General features: G+C 53.6%; 1 protein-coding gene across 2 annotated transcripts; it reads left to right on the top strand.

Annotated features, from left to right (window-relative positions):
* Positions 1-606: 606 nt before the first annotated feature.
* SASH3 (SAM and SH3 domain containing 3) lies at positions 607-14,227 on the top strand. Of its 2 annotated transcripts, XM_047843640.1 has the most exons (8): positions 607-858; positions 7,517-7,612; positions 8,327-8,473; positions 9,975-10,113; positions 11,343-11,491; positions 11,644-11,853; positions 12,004-12,154; positions 12,704-14,227. In XM_047843640.1, exons 1-8 carry the CDS (start codon positions 802-804, stop codon positions 12,892-12,894), a joined length of 1,140 nt encoding a protein of 379 aa, XP_047699596.1. In that variant the 5' UTR covers positions 607-801; the 3' UTR covers positions 12,895-14,227. The 2 variants fall into 2 exon arrangements, with proteins under 2 accessions (XP_047699596.1, XP_047699597.1); XM_047843641.1 differs by lacking the exon at positions 7,517-7,612.
* The last annotated feature ends 805 nt before the right edge of the window (positions 14,228-15,032 follow it).

Here is a 15,032-nt window from a genome sequence, read left to right on the forward strand (position 1 = left end):
CAATGACTGCAGCAGTGACAGTGGTGGGATGTCGTGATGGCTGTAAAGGGTGATGACTGTAGGAATAACTATTGTAGGGGTAAGATGTTGGGGCGGTAACTAGGTGTCTATAAGGGTGACAGCCGTGAGGCTGATGATTGTAAGCTGATAGCAATGATGAGGACTGTGGGGGTAACGGCTGATGGTGCTGACTGTAGGGGTGATTGCTGTGGTGATGATGGCTGTAAGTGTGCTGATGATGGTGGGGATGACTGGTGGGAATGACATGGTTGTAGGGGTGGTAGTGGTGGTAGCAATGACCTTGGTGATGCAAGGTGACCAGGAGCATTGGGTTAACAGGCAGAGAGACATGGTCCAACTTCTGGCTTCTGGCTTCTGGTCAGTGAGATAAGAGGTGTGAGTAGGCCATATAATGTCCAGTTGATTGGCCACCTGCGGGGAGATGGAGCAGGATTGCTGATGATTGACATGAGATGGCATAGTAGGGACTTTGCTTCTTCAACCTAAGAGCCGTCTGCATCGGAATCTCTGGAGACTGAAGCTGGGACTTCCTTCCTCCCTAGGGGCCAGCAGGGGCTGCGATTGCTGTAAGAGCAGGTCACGTGGCGGGGCTTCCTGTATGCTGCCGCTGCCGGGTGTCCATGGCCCGCACCCCCAAGCTGCCACTGCAGCAGTCAGAGTGGCGGCCAGAGGCTCGGTCCATGCTGTGCTCCCTGGACGGTGTTAGCGAGGCTGAGCAAGAGGCCTCAGTGTCTCGACACCTAAGATTGCAAGGACGGAGCGTCACCAGGTCGGAGGACCATGTTGCGCCGCAAACCCTCCAACGCCAGCGATAAGGAGCCCACTCAGAAGAGAAAGGTGAGGAGCATCTCTGAGAACCCACTCCTTCCTTCCCTCTGGTCTCTCAACCCATTCCCTCCAGGAATCTTAGAAGTGGGAAGAGCCAAAGGCCATATGTTGTGTCGGTAGGCAAGGGCCAAAGGGCAGTGGGGCAGGGGCCCAAAGGTTACTAGAGTAGCAGAACTACAGAAGAGACTTTCAAAAGCTAGAGAAGCAAGGTTATAGAATAGACTCTTAGAAGTCTGGAATTCTAGAATTCAACTCCACAACGATGGGATAGAGACCTAAAATTAAGGGTTAGAACCCTAGACCAGAATTCAAGAATCACAAAATATAATTCTCGAGTTGAATCCCAAGATTGTACTTAATTCTCTATCCCCTACGCTGGTCCTGCCACTACTTCTGCCCAAGCGTGGCCTCTCAAGAGCTGCTCAAAGAGCCTTGCTGGGCCACCCGGTTAGAAACCATGATGCTCCTGGGGCCCCTACCCTGTGGCTATCACCTGGACTCTGCCCCCTTGGTTCAGTTCTGTTGCAGCTCTCCAGTACCACAAGAGTGGCAGCCAACTAGAGAGTGGGCCCAAGGTGATTTCTATACTCAAGAAAAGGGTTTCCAAAGCTGAAGTAGAATGCACATGGTGTACAGCTTCTTCCCAGGTGGGGAGAAATTATTTGTGAAGACTGAGAAATGAAGCTGGTGAGATGGGAAGGAGGAAAATTTCAGTGGAGGGATTTTAAAGACCAGGAAGAAAAGCAGGTGCCATGGGCAGCTGAAATATTCCTCTTCCTGGAGCGAAGGCCCAATAGAAGATTACTTGAAGACTTTCAGATCTAGATTTCCCTAAGTTGGATTTGAGGATTTCTAGACTTATTCTTTGATTTGATTATGGGATTTTCCCAGGCAACCAGCAAGTACATCCCACACATCCAGCGGGATCCTAGGACCATCACAAAGCAGGCTTGAACCAGGTCCAAGAGGCCCAGGCCTAGCTCCCAAGCTACACTCTGGGGCCTCCAGGCCCTCACTCTGCCCTGCTGTTTTCTCCTGGAGCTCAGCCCAGGTGCCCTACGGGGGAGCCCCTTGTCAGGGGAGCAGCTCCCAAGCGGAGGCCCAGCCAGCTGAAAGGCTGAGCCCTGGGGCACTGGGGTGTGCCTCCTGCCCCATCTCAGGTCCTGGGGTGGCTGCCACTTCTGGCTGTACACTCCCCACTCCAGATGCTCCTCTAAGGTTGCAGCGGAGGTGGGCACAGGCGGGTAGAGACTCATGAGTCTTCACACAGGCTCGGCCACCACCATCCAAGCCCTGCTTGGCGCTCGGCCCAGCAGGCTTACCATTGGCTGCCACCCCTCAGTGAGCAGGTCCACTTCCCCTTGATCTCTGGTTGATGGGGGTGGGAAGCAGAGACTGCTTTAGACACTGCTGGGCCCCAAACCACAGGGGAGCTGAGCTGGAGGAAAGGGTCTGAGAAAGAGCTGACACTTTGACAGTGGGACCATGTGTACCCCAGAGGCACACAGAAGCCAAAAGTCCCTGTCTTCTTCCATGACTTTCCTTATCCAGATTCTGTTTGGTGACTCGGCCTCTGGGATTCCCGCCCCCCACCCCCACCCCAACAGGCTTCTCCCAGGAGAAGCAAGGCCCATGTGGCACTCTGAGGTCCATGTCCTCTAGGGAGGATCATCCAGGCAAATCCCAAACCACCCCTGCCTGAGCCTGGGCCAGCCTCCAGAGCCACTCTCCGAGCCCTGTACTGTGGAAATTCCCTTAGCTTCCAGAAGGTAGGGATAGCATCTTCCCCAGGACTGGAGGTGGCAGCACAGCTCTAGTGCTATGACCTTGGGCAAGTCCCTTCTTCTCAATGGCTGAGGTTGATGTGATGGAGGGAAAACCACAAAGACAAATGAGGCTTCTCTCTCCTGCCCCCGCTCCTCATCCCAGGCCTGCCAAAAAAGAATGTGCTGGGCAGGGGGCAAGAAAGTGGGGTTGAAATCCTACAGGTTCTAGGTGTAGGACCTTGGACAGTTCATTGACCTTCTCTGGGCCTTGGTTCCTTCATTTTGGAAAAGGGGGATAGTTCTTGATCTGCACATCTCAGGAGGTTGTATAGATCGCCTGGAACAATCAGTATGAGAGTGCTCTGTTACGTGCATGCATGTGCACACAAGAGGGTGTGTGCTGTAGGCATGGGTGGGCATGGGGAGCATGCTGCAAAGAAGACAGCCTCAGTCCTAGCCCTGAAGTGGAGGCAACAAGACTTGAAAGCACTAAGAGCCTGCACCAAGGGAGGACTCACATCAGGTGCCAGGTGCTGCACGTGCACCCATATCTTGTTTGCTTCGCATGTCAGCCTTGTGACATAGGAGCAGATCTTGTCTTTATCTCTGTTTTATGCCCAAGTCTCAGAGAGGTGAAGTGACTTACCCGAGTGCACACAGACAGGAAGCTGCAGAGCAGGGATCCAAGCCAAAATTTGTCAGTCTCCAGAGTCTTAACCCCTTCTCTTTACACCCTCGTGTCCCCCTACTGATCCCAAAAGCACTAGGAAAATCTGGTGAGCATAAAAGACCCAGCCCACCAGTAGGAAAGCATACCTCTACATGAAACCCTCACCAGCATACACTTTGTATTTCCAGTGCTTTCTCATTGCCCATAGGCTAACACCCAAGTTCCTTGGCATGGCTGGCAAGGGCCTTCCATGACCTTTTCTGCTCCACCTCCCACCATACCCACTATACTCAGAATGTTTCTAACTCTCATTCTTGCTTAAACTTTTCCCGGATCCTCCTGGAGAAATCCTGGCTCCCCTGCATGGAGCAACTTAAATGTGCCTCCTTCTCCATGAAGCCCTCCCAAGCCCTTCCTCCACCATGCTTCCACCCGCTCTCCTGGAAGCTCCCTCCAAACACTGCCCACAGTTGCCATTACACTCAATCCATTCCTGTACTGGGAGGCAACTCCGTAAGCTCTGAGCACAGCAACACACACAGGCTTCCAGAGTTGCAGACCTGAGTTCAAACTCCTGCTCTTGCTGCTGCCAGTTGTGTGACTCTACCTAGGACACTTCATTTCCCTGAGTCTCAGTTTCCTCAGCTGGGCAATAGGGACATAAGACAGGACCGTGGTGAGGCTGGAGTGAGCTGGTATGCACGAAGTGCTTGGCAGGGTACAGGGTACCTGGGAGGTACTTAAGCCCTTTCTTACTGGACGCCCACATATACACAGGTCAGTGCCTAGGGCCTAGGGGGTGCTGGGTATATGGCTGGTACAATGAAGGAGCTGAGAGGGTGGTTGCAGAGACACCCAGGGAAAGCCAAGCTTCCTTAAGAAGTAGGGGAAGAAGATGCCAATGGGGAACAGTGTGAGGCTCTTAGGGGCTGAGCAGGGGAGCCTTCCTACAGGGAGCAGCATCTTTGAAACTGGAATTGAAAAGCCTTTCTATGGATGTATAATATTCATTCAAAGAAGTGCATAAATTATAAGTGTTCCACTCAATGAATTTCTATAAGGCAAACATTCCCTCACAGGCAGCACCCAAATCAAGAAGCAAAGCACTTTCAGGGTGCCCAGCTGGTTCAGTTGGCAGAGCATGCAACTCTTGATCTTGGGGTCATGAGTTCAAGCCCCATATTGGACATAGAGCTTACTTTAAAAAAAAAAAAAAAGCACTTCCAACATTCCAGGAACTTCCTTTATGCCCCTGATTGTCACTACATGCTCTCTTTTCCTAAGGATCACCATTATCCTGGCTTCCAACAGCATAGCTTAGTGTTGCCAGGTTTTGAAATTTCTATATGACGAACTGTATAATGTACTCTGTGGCTGACCCCTTCTGCTCAACAGCGTATCTGTGAGATTCATCCATATGTTGGGGAGAGCTCATTGCTATGTACTATTCCCTTCCATGACTCTGTTACAATTCCTGTATCCATTCTATAGTTTATGGGCATGTGGGTTGTTTCCAGTTCCATTGGATTGTGAAGGAGGGGAGAAACTATGTCTGACAGAGAAGGGTGGAGTTTTCCAGGTGGGGCACGCCCTGGGTGAAAGTACAGAGGGGGTCAGAGGAAAGGCTAAGCACACATGGACATTTGCTGAGGGGCTGCTGTGTCAGCGCCTTCTATTCTCACAGTCACCAACGAGGTAGGTGCTCTTGTCTTCATGTTACCCACAAGGAAATGGAAACCCAGAGAAGTTGAACTCTTTTAGCTTTGCACAGCTGGTCAATGGCAGAATCAAGATGTGATCACTTGTGAGCTGACAGAGACTAAGGATCGGGGAGGTTAAATAACTCACTGAAGGTCACACACCCCCAGAGTTGAACTCACCAACATCTGATGCCAGAAAAGTAGCTCTTTCCAAGAGGCCCACATACTCCTCTTGGACATGGAAAAGGGGCCAACAGTGTATGGTACTACCTCCTGCCCTGGGCAGGACCCCTCCAGGAAGGTCTCACCCCTTCACCTGGAAGCCAGGTGGAAAATCCAAAGGGGCTCAAGGGTTTCAACCCATACATGGGTCGGGGGATCATTTCAGAGTCACCAAAAGGCTTTCAAATATTTGTGGTTGTCCCTCAGGTTGGAGGTAGGCTGGGCCAAAGGCTACCCTGGCTGGCCCCCACCCCTAGTCACCTGAAGAACATGTTTAGTTTTTTCCCTGTCCCTGGGATGAGGAGTGGCCAGCAGGCCCAAGTCCCAGCACCACCCCTACGGCCATTTTGGATGGTTTTCCTCCCATTTTGAGCTAAAGCTGGGACAGAGGGGCCCTGACATAAGGTCTTGGGGGCCAAAGGCCCTCCTCCCAGCCCCCAGCTTGCAGATTAATGACAGGAAAAGGAAAGAACTGCGGCCTGGTGGTGAGTTTACTCTCCCCAACAAAGCCCACTTCCGGCCCCGTGCCTGCCCTCCTGCGTGCTTTCCTAGGCTTGCCAGTCCCTGGGGCTTCTAGGGCAACTCTCAGCCTCCTGGTCTGCAGACAAGCTAAAGAGCAGTGAAAGGAAGGCCATAATGGTCCCATCGGTCTATAAATAGCAGCCCAGCCTGCCCTCCTTGGGCCCAGGCCAGCCTGGTGCCCACCCTCTCTCTGTTCCCTCTTTTCCAGGCAATAAGAGGAGGAAGTTATCCAGGCAGCTGCATCCTAGCCATTCAAGAGAAGGAAATAAACAAAAGGTGGAGGAGAGAAGGGAGAAAAAAGGGGGGGAAAAGAGGAAAGAATAGTGGGTGGGGAACACCAAGGAAGGAGGATGGAGGAGACGCATGGGAACCACAACAGTCACCCCGTGGTCATGCTTTCCCCTCCCCATGCCCACTCACGCCCCCCTTTTCCATCTCTCCAGTGTAGCACAGAAGAGGCTTTCTAACTGAGGCTGTAGGTGCTTCATTTGGGCAGCCCTCATGGTGGTAGTGTCTGCTTGGCATGACTGCTGACCTAGTTTCTGGTCAGCTAGTTGGCTGTAACCTCTAGGAAGGTGTGGCCCCTGACCCTGATTGCCTATTTGCCTTTGGTCAAGACCCACCAAGAGAACTAAAATCCCCAGGAGTCCTCGCTGTAGTCCCCAGGAGTAGGGGCCAATTGTGTGTGTGTTGGGGTCAGGTGATACTGCCCCTGTCCTGGGAGGGATTGTCACTGGACCCCCCCTTTCATAGGAAAGAGGATGTGAAACTTTCAGCTTTGTGTGGGTTTGGGGATTCGGTTCCTCAAGCCCTTATCTCTGGTGTCTGCAGTATATCCCGCTCTATCTGTCTGGCCATCTGTGAACCCTGGTTCCTGTGTGTATCTCTGGTCTTGACTGTTGATCTTGATTCAGGCTCAGCCTCCACTTCTTGTCTGTAAAGCCTGACTCTTTACCTGCCTGGCCCTGGTTTCTGGCTGCCATCTTGCCATGCTCATGCATATACAGTTAAGAACGCTCATTTCCTGAAAACAACCTCATCAGTGCAAACCACTGGCAGGGTTTAAAAGTCCAAGCACTGGAGCCAGCCCATCATATTAGTGGGCTAGTATGCCGAGATGAAGAAAGAAAATGGCTGCTTTTTTTTTTTTCACTAAATTAACCCCAATAGTTCATGTCCCAAATATGTTGGCACCTTCTACTGAGGGTTTCCAGAAAGTATAATGCCAGGCCTGATTCCTGGGGTGTGACTGCCTTGCTCTTCTGAGGACACAGATTCATCAGGCTGGAAACATCAATTGTGCCACTATCACTGTGACAGGGACACCATGCTTGAATCAGATCCAGGGCAAAGAGGCCGCTATGGTGTTGGGGAAGGTTTTCTCTGTTATGTAAAGGTGATGCTATGGTCCTGCTGAGGTATGTCTCTAGTAGGAGATATGCTTTTGCCCAGACTCATTTAGTATTTCACTGCAAAATTCTGGAGCCCGAACTTCAGGTACCGGTGGAAATGTGGGCTTTGTCTGAGGCCTGGCTGAGGTCACAGGCTCCTGAGGTCTGGAGCTTGCCCTGGGACCAGCATTCAAGGCTATTCTTGGCTGAAGAGCAGCAAGCAGCCAGGTACCTCCAAGTACATCTGGATGCTGCACCTCATTAGCTCCAGGTCCTCAGGGCACACGTGGGCGCTCCTAGCCCTGGGCTACGTGCGGTGCGTGTGTCAGTAGCAGGGGACAGCTCCTCGCTCCTCATTCCGCCAGCCACTCATGGCGGCTCCTCTGCCTCTTCCAGCTCTCACTCCAGCGCTCCAGCAGCTTCAAGGATTTTGCCAAATCCAAACCCAGCTCCCCCGTGGTGAGCGAGAAGGAATTTAACCTGGATGATAATGTGAGTTGCTGAGGCTCCTCCTCCGGGGATCTGGCTGCAGGCCCCGGGTGGGGGGATGGCAGGGTGGGGGAAGAGGAGATTTTCAGACTGTTGAGGAAAGCCTGCTTAAATACAGAAGGCCCGCCCTCCCACCCACCGAAATTCTGGGCCCCAAGAACTCAGCCGCGTTCTTTTCAATCGCAAATTACAGTGGATCCTAGAACCATATGGGTTTGAATGGCGCAGGTACACTTGCAGGCGGATTTTTTTCAATAAACCCAGGACAGTACTGCAAATGTATTTTCTCCTCCTTGTAATTTTCTTAATACCATTTTCTTTTCGCTAGCTTACTTTATTGTAAAAATACAGTATGTAGTACGTATACATACAAAATATGTGTTAATCAACTATGTTATGGGTAAGTCTTGTGGTCAACAGTAGGCTATTAGTAGTTAAGTTTTGGGAGAGTCAGATGTTATACATGGATTTTCACCTGCAGGCAGCGGGGGTGGGATTTGATGCCCCTAACCCCCATGTTGTTTAAGGGTCAACTGTAATTATCAAATTAACTACAGATTAATAGGGCTGATCAGGTACAGGACTAGGAGGGAAGGGGATGGGGGCCTCTAACTTCCACCCCCTAATCCTCTGCCAGGACCTGAGGGCCTCCTTCTGCCCTCAGATCCTGGACCCAGGATCACCAGTGTCCCTGGACCTCCTCCTTTGTTGTCACAGATTCCAGAAGATGACTCAGGTGTCCCTATCCCAGAAGATGCCGGGAAGAGTGGCAAAAAGCTGGGGAAGAAGTGGAGGGCCGTGATTTCCCGAACCATGAACAGGAAGATGGGCAAGATGATGGTGAAGGCCCTGTCAGAAGAGATGGTGAGGCCTGTGGTCCAGGGGAGCAGAGGGGGATGGGGAGGACGGGCACTGCTCTGGCAGGATGTGAGCATGACCACTTTGACAGCCACTGCTCACGTGCCGTGCCTGAAGGCCTGATTCAGTACCAGAAGGAAGGTCATACAGAGGAGAGCTCACTCAGCCGTGGACCTGGCAGCAAGGCATAGTCCTGAGGGAGCAGGGGTAGGGTCTGAGGATGGATGGGAGTCTGGGTATCAGAAACTACTGGGAAAGGCAGCCCTAAGGAGGGGGGCCGCTAACAGGGAAATGAGACTGCCTGAAGCAAATTCATCCACCTCAACATCTCACTTAGAACCAGCGTCTGGGATTGGGAAGACTTGATTCGAAGAGGGGCCCCTGTGAGGGAAAATAGAGAAGGCTGGCTCCAGCCCAGGGAGAAAGGGTAGGACAGACAGCTGAGGGGCCAGCACATGTCAGGAGCTGAGGTCACACAGTGGGTGTGCTGAGCTCAGGGCTCTTACAGAAGGTGCCCGGCCATGGTGTGCTCTATTCCGCTCGCACTGGCTCGTGCCGACTGGGGCCAGCAACTGGCCAAATTTTCGGGAATTTTGTGAGTCAGATGTGAAACCCAAACACTGCTGAAAATGAGATTATATGAGTTTAGAATTAAACAAATATTACAAATAAGGAGACGACCGTCAATCTTCAGAACTCATAATTTCCCGACTCTTCTACTCTCTCTTACTATTCTCTAAGTTCTTGAGGGTGTTTGCATCTACAGTCTCTGTGTGGTGGCATTAGCCTATCTGGTGTGCTGCTCGGTCAGTGACTTCGTACCAGTGCCTTGACGTCGGCTGCCGCGGGGAGGATTCCCGACACAGGAATTGGCAACTGCTACGAATCGGGGCTTTTATTCCTAGGGAGCCGGTTGTGAAAGGGCCACCACCACACTGAGGTGTGGCGAAGTGGAGGAGCTGGAGTCATTCCAACTTGTTGTGGGTTCCTGTGTGGCCTTGGGGACGCTCCTCCCTTCTCCTCTGTAAACTTGGGAGGGTCATCGCACTACCTTTTGGTGTCACCGTGAGGATGAGATGAAATGGCGGGCAGGGCTGGCACATAGGAGCCCAGCGGAAAGCAGCTCCTCTCCAGCACCGTGGTCTTCTGGACTCTGCCCTAGCAGCAGCGCTCAGCGCAGGCTTGGGCACCGAAGCCCTTCCTGCGTGTACGTTGGCACTTGAGGCTGACCGAGCACATTCACGTGAATGTGCAGAGTCCAGCAGACCACGGTGCCGGAGAGGCTCCTCATTCCATGAGGGAGGCAGGGCAAGGACTGTCATTCCCACTTCACGGAAGCGGAAACTTGGCCTCAGAGATGCCAGGCAGCCTATAAGCGACAGAGCCCACGCTCGAGCGAGGCCCCACTTCTCCACGGAGCCCAGGCCCGTTTCCTCTGCACCCGGAGCTGCCCCGTGTGCATCCCAGTCAAGGCCTCTCAGGGCTCCCTGCCTCCCCTCCCCTGCAGGGAGACACTCTGGAGGAGGGCTCAGCCTCCCCGACTTCACCAGACTGCAGCCTGGACAGCCCCAGCCCTGAGAAGATGGCACTGGCCTTTTCTGAGCAGGAGCAGGAGCTTCCGGCACTTAGCCGCCAGGCATCCACAGGTGAGTAGGGGCCAGAAGGGAACATCTGCTGAGTCTGGAGAAAAGGACTGGGTTAGGGCCATGCAGGTGGCTGTCTGGGAGGGAGGTGAGAGAAAGGAACCTTCACAGTTTACCTGCTGGGAACTTTCCGAACCCTCTCACGTTAAATTTTCACAACCTCATGGTGCCAGTACTATCATCCCCACTGTATTGATGTGAAAACTGAGGCCCAGAAAGGTTTTCACTTGCCCAAGGTGACCCAGTCTTGAGCTCAGGTCTGCCTAGAGGAGCTGCCACTTGCTGTCTCCAGGCCCTGGAGGGGCCCAGAGTCAGAGGAAGAGCCCCATTGCCCTCTTGGACTAGTCCACCCCCACCCTCCCAAGGCGAGGTAGAGGCTACAGCGCCTGGGCCTCTGACGTCCCAGGCTGGGGGTGGGGATAAAGGGTCTCCACCTGGGAAGACAGCCTCTTGGACCGCAGCCCTTGGTTTGCTGGGCTCAGGGCGCCACTTGGCATGTTCTAGATGTCTATGGGGTTGGACAGCCCCTCCTGGAGGAGGGGCTGCAGACTCTGGGCCGCAGACCCACAGAGCCACTGTCCTCACTCCTCAGGCTAGTTCTAAGTTCTATGCTCTTTCTCTGACTCCACAGACACCTCCCTGCCCCCACCAAAAGCCACTTATAATGCCCTCCATCCCTCCCCTCCCAGAGAGAAAGAGCCTGTCTGAGTTTCCATGTGATGTTATAACCAGAGTCTTATTAAGTAGAGAAAGTAAAATATTAGTTTAGGGTGTGGTTTCTCAGGTGCAAGGTGGCTTCCGGGAGCACTAGAGTAGGAGTCAGGAGACTCGGAGTCTAATGGCCCCAGTGCTACCAATTGTAAGTTGAGAGACCTTGAGCTGTCAATTGTCCTGTCTGGCCTCAGTTTTCCTCTTCTGTTCATTGGGGTGTTGGCCCAGTTGGTCTCTAGAGGTCCTTCCAAATTGCTCATTCTTTAGTCCATGAGCCATTTCTCCTTCTGTGGTCAACCATTTCATGCCTGTGGTCCCAAAGGTAAAGTTGTGCTCCTGCAGGGTGGTAGAGGAGGTGGGTCAGAATCCCTTCTGCAGTGTGAGACTTGCCGGAGACCAGCATTCTTCCCCAGTATGAATCCTAGGGATTTCCAGCCACAGCCCCTGGAAGGTACCTCCCAGGTACTGCCCCAGCTGTCTTAGGACAAAGGTGACCCTCCTCCCTGCCCCATATCCTGCAGGCAGTGAGCTCTGCAGCCCCAGCCCAGGCTCTGGCAGCTTCGGAGAGGAACCACCTGCCCCACAGTACACAGGGCCCTTCTGTGGCAGGGCACGAGTCCACACCGACTTCACTCCCAGCCCCTATGACCATGACTCGCTGAAACTGCAGGTAAGGTTGGCATGTAGGCCTCTCCTGAGCCAGGAAGGCTGTGCTCATAAAGGAGCCTTCTTTGAGCCAGGGTACGACAAGTGTCCCTGGAGGCCAAGGGAATACCCCTCCCCTCTCCCCTGCTCCACTGTGCTCTCCTGTCCTCCCAACAGAAAGGAGATGTGATCCAGATCATTGAAAAGCCACCTGTGGGCACATGGCTGGGCCTGCTCAATGGCAGGCTGGGATCTTTCAAGTTCATCTATGTGGATGTGCTGCCTGAGGAGGCCGCAGGACCTGCCCGCCCCACCCGCCGACAAAGCAAGGGCAAGAGGCCCAAGCCCAAGACTCTGCATGAGCTACTGGAGCGCATAGGCCTGGAGGTTTGAGCTGGGACCTGCACTCTAAGATCAAGGGAGGCACACTTGGCCCAGAAATGGAGGCTAGGGCATGGTCAGCTATGTGGGAAGGGGGGGATCCTGAGTGGGGGTGGCTTGTAAGTGGCCACACTGGTGGTCTGCCTCTGCCCACAGGAGCACACGTCCACCCTGCTGCTCAATGGCTACCAGACACTGGAGGACTTCAAAGAGCTGCGGGAAACACACCTCAATGAGCTGAACATCATGGACCCACAGCACCGGGCCAAGCTGCTCACGGCCGCCGAGCTGTTGCTGGACTACGACAGTGAGTGGGTTTAGGAGCTGGGTGTGGGGGTGTCTGCAGTTATTCCAGGGAGGGGAGGCCTGCCCTGGTCCTGCCCTCTGAGCACACTCAGCCCCAGGACCCCTCTGCAATGGGAAGGCACTTTCCACACTCCAATTCCAGTCTCAGGCAAAGTTTGGCAACAGAGAGGTCTTAGGGATGATGGGGTCCAACTCCCTTTGGGGTCAAAGGGAGACCTAAGGCCAGAGAAGGTAAGGTATGTACTCAAGGCCTCAAAGCTGGGTAATAACAGAACCAGGAACAAGTGCAGCTTTCCCAGCTGCTAGCTGGGTGCTGAAGAAGTTTGAGCTCCTGGGCTGGGTTGCTGCCTTGGAAACCACTCCCACATGGTTCTAAGCCAGAAAGGGTGAGCAAGGTAGGGATGGTGGTGGGTGCCCAGAGGGAGAGACTGCCTATGGTAGACTTCCCAGAGTCCCTACCCCACACACAAGGGGCCCTGGGACTTTGGAAACCCCTCCCAGCTAAGGCGTAAGCACCCCCACATTCCATCTCCTTCCTTTGCCCCGGCAGCCGGCAGCGAGGAGGCGGAAGAGGGCACCGAGAGCAGCCAGGAGCCAGCGGCAAACACAGTGTCCGAACCCAAGGTGGACATTCCTCGCGACTCTGGCTGCTTCGAGGGCTCAGAGAGCGGGCGTGATGAGACGGAGCTGGCGGGCCCTGAGGAGCAGCTGCAGGGCCTCTCCCTGTCCGGGGCGCCTTGAGGCAGAGGCGGCGGCACAGGCCGAGGCTGGGCCCCAGCGGCAAACACTGGGGATGGGCCCGGCCTCCCACAGAGGCCCAGACCCCAGAGGACTGGTGCCGAGTCTGGCCCTGCTCCCCTAGAGGTGCCCAGGGCTGCGGAGGCCGGCCAAGGCCCTCCCTGTAGGTTTGGCTGGAGTGGATGCAGAGCCACCCAAGGGCATGTCCCACCCACCCAGTCCCCTCCCTCCACCAGCTACTGACAGCACAGAACTTCCAGGCACTGCCTGCTCCCAGTCACAGCAAGTGGGACACTGTGGGGCCATCCTACCCATGTCCCTCACCACCGAGGCCCCCAAACCCTCCTCACCCTCACACCACTTTCCCCTGTCACACTGCTCCTGAAAAGGGGGCCAAGTCAATGTTTCAGGTACGTTTCAAAACCCCAGGGAGGCTGGCCATTTGAAAGGACCCTAACTCATCATGGGTCCATACAGACTTCCCCGAACAAGGCTTGAAGAAAGCCACATGGACCTTCCCCACATTCCTTCTCCTTAACTTTTTGAGAGGTCTGGCCACTAAATTGCCATCTGACTTAAACCAAGTGCTTTCCCCAATTAAGGTCTAGGACTGGTGAGGATTAGAGTGGATACTGCTGAGGACCTTGCCAGCTCTGACATTCTGTGACGTTAAAAGTCTGCTCTCCTGTCACCTGTGGCTGAGGACACCAGTGGGGTTTACTGAGGGAGCTGAAGGGACTTTGGGCTCCCAAATGAAACGGCTCCTCCTGCTCATTCGTTCCATACCTCCCCACGTGACTCAAGCCAAGCTACAACTTCCCCCAGCTTAAAACAATATGACCCTCCCTTTCCACTCCTGGCACCATCCAATGACACTTCCCCTGAAGGCCAATGGCAGATAGATCTGACTTCCAAGGACAGAACTGCCCCTCTGAAGCCAGATGCAAGTCTGGACTCAGACTTGGCCCCCTGTAAGGGTTCTTAGAAACAAAGAAAGCATGAAGCTTGACACTGGGGAGTCCACTACCCCCAACTTTGCTTTCCAAGAGGTTTTGATGTACAGTTCTAGAACGGGAGGAAGCTTATCTGTCGGTGGGGGCCCTCCCTTGATGTTAATACCAAGTCTGTGCCCTGAATTCCCAGAGTAAACCTTCCCCAGGGTCCAACTGGCCTGGGGACAGGGCCCACTACGTCTAGGACGGCCTGCTTCGTGAACACACTTCTCAACCTACTATGAAGAATTTTGGTAAAAGCTACCTTGGGGAAAAGGTTTGGGTGTAAATATGAGGGGATGGAGGCGGATAAGTTGGCAGCAATAAACATAGGTAGAACTAAATACAGTCTCCAGTTATCTTTCTTATGGAGAGAGGGTTGGAGGAAGGTCACACCAGTATCCTTTGAAGCTGGACTCAGCAAAATGACCTCCAATGACCTTTCAGGATCATCTGTCCCTTCCCTGAAGATGCTCACTGCCCTTGATCCTGCCAACCTAACACTCCAGTTTGAAGCACTAACTGGCTCTGCCCTCCCTGTTAACCAGCAATCCTCAGAGTACAGGATCCCAGAGCCACAGGCCTTGCTGGGGTCTGAGAGTGTGGGTATCTATTTCCCTCTTCCTAGAATGGTTATTTAACAAGAGCCTTGAAGACCTACACCAGTGAGGAAGGGCCCATGCTAGGGGCTGTCCAGGGTCCAAAAGGGAGAAATTTGGATTCCCCTCTGAGGCCACCTCTTCTTGGACCCCATCCTGTCCCCACTGAAACTATAGAAACTCCTGGGATGTGGGACAGAGACGAAAAACTCCCTCTGTTTCTGCCTGCATGAACTGCACTAGGGATGGCAGACTGCGGTAAGAGTTGCCGCCAGAGTGAACACAAGGCTGCTCTGCTTCCAGGCTTTGTTCTCAGCTGTGCTCACACCACTGCCCTTAGTGGCTGTGGGCCACAGGCAGCTGCAACAATTATCCTCACCAGAGAAACCAGAAGCTCAAACAGCCTCTAAGCTCCAATGGTACCATGTACTTGCTGCCATTTAGTAGGCACCAACTGCGGTACTAGAAACCAAGCACTTGGCCTTTATTCTCTCAGATAATCAATCTCCGAAGTACCCTCTGCTCCTGCTTCCCCAGGCCCAGGTACATG

This window comes from Prionailurus viverrinus, chromosome X (assembly GCF_022837055.1).
Source record: "Prionailurus viverrinus isolate Anna chromosome X, UM_Priviv_1.0, whole genome shotgun sequence".
Lineage (NCBI taxonomy): Eukaryota > Metazoa > Chordata > Mammalia > Carnivora > Felidae > Prionailurus > Prionailurus viverrinus.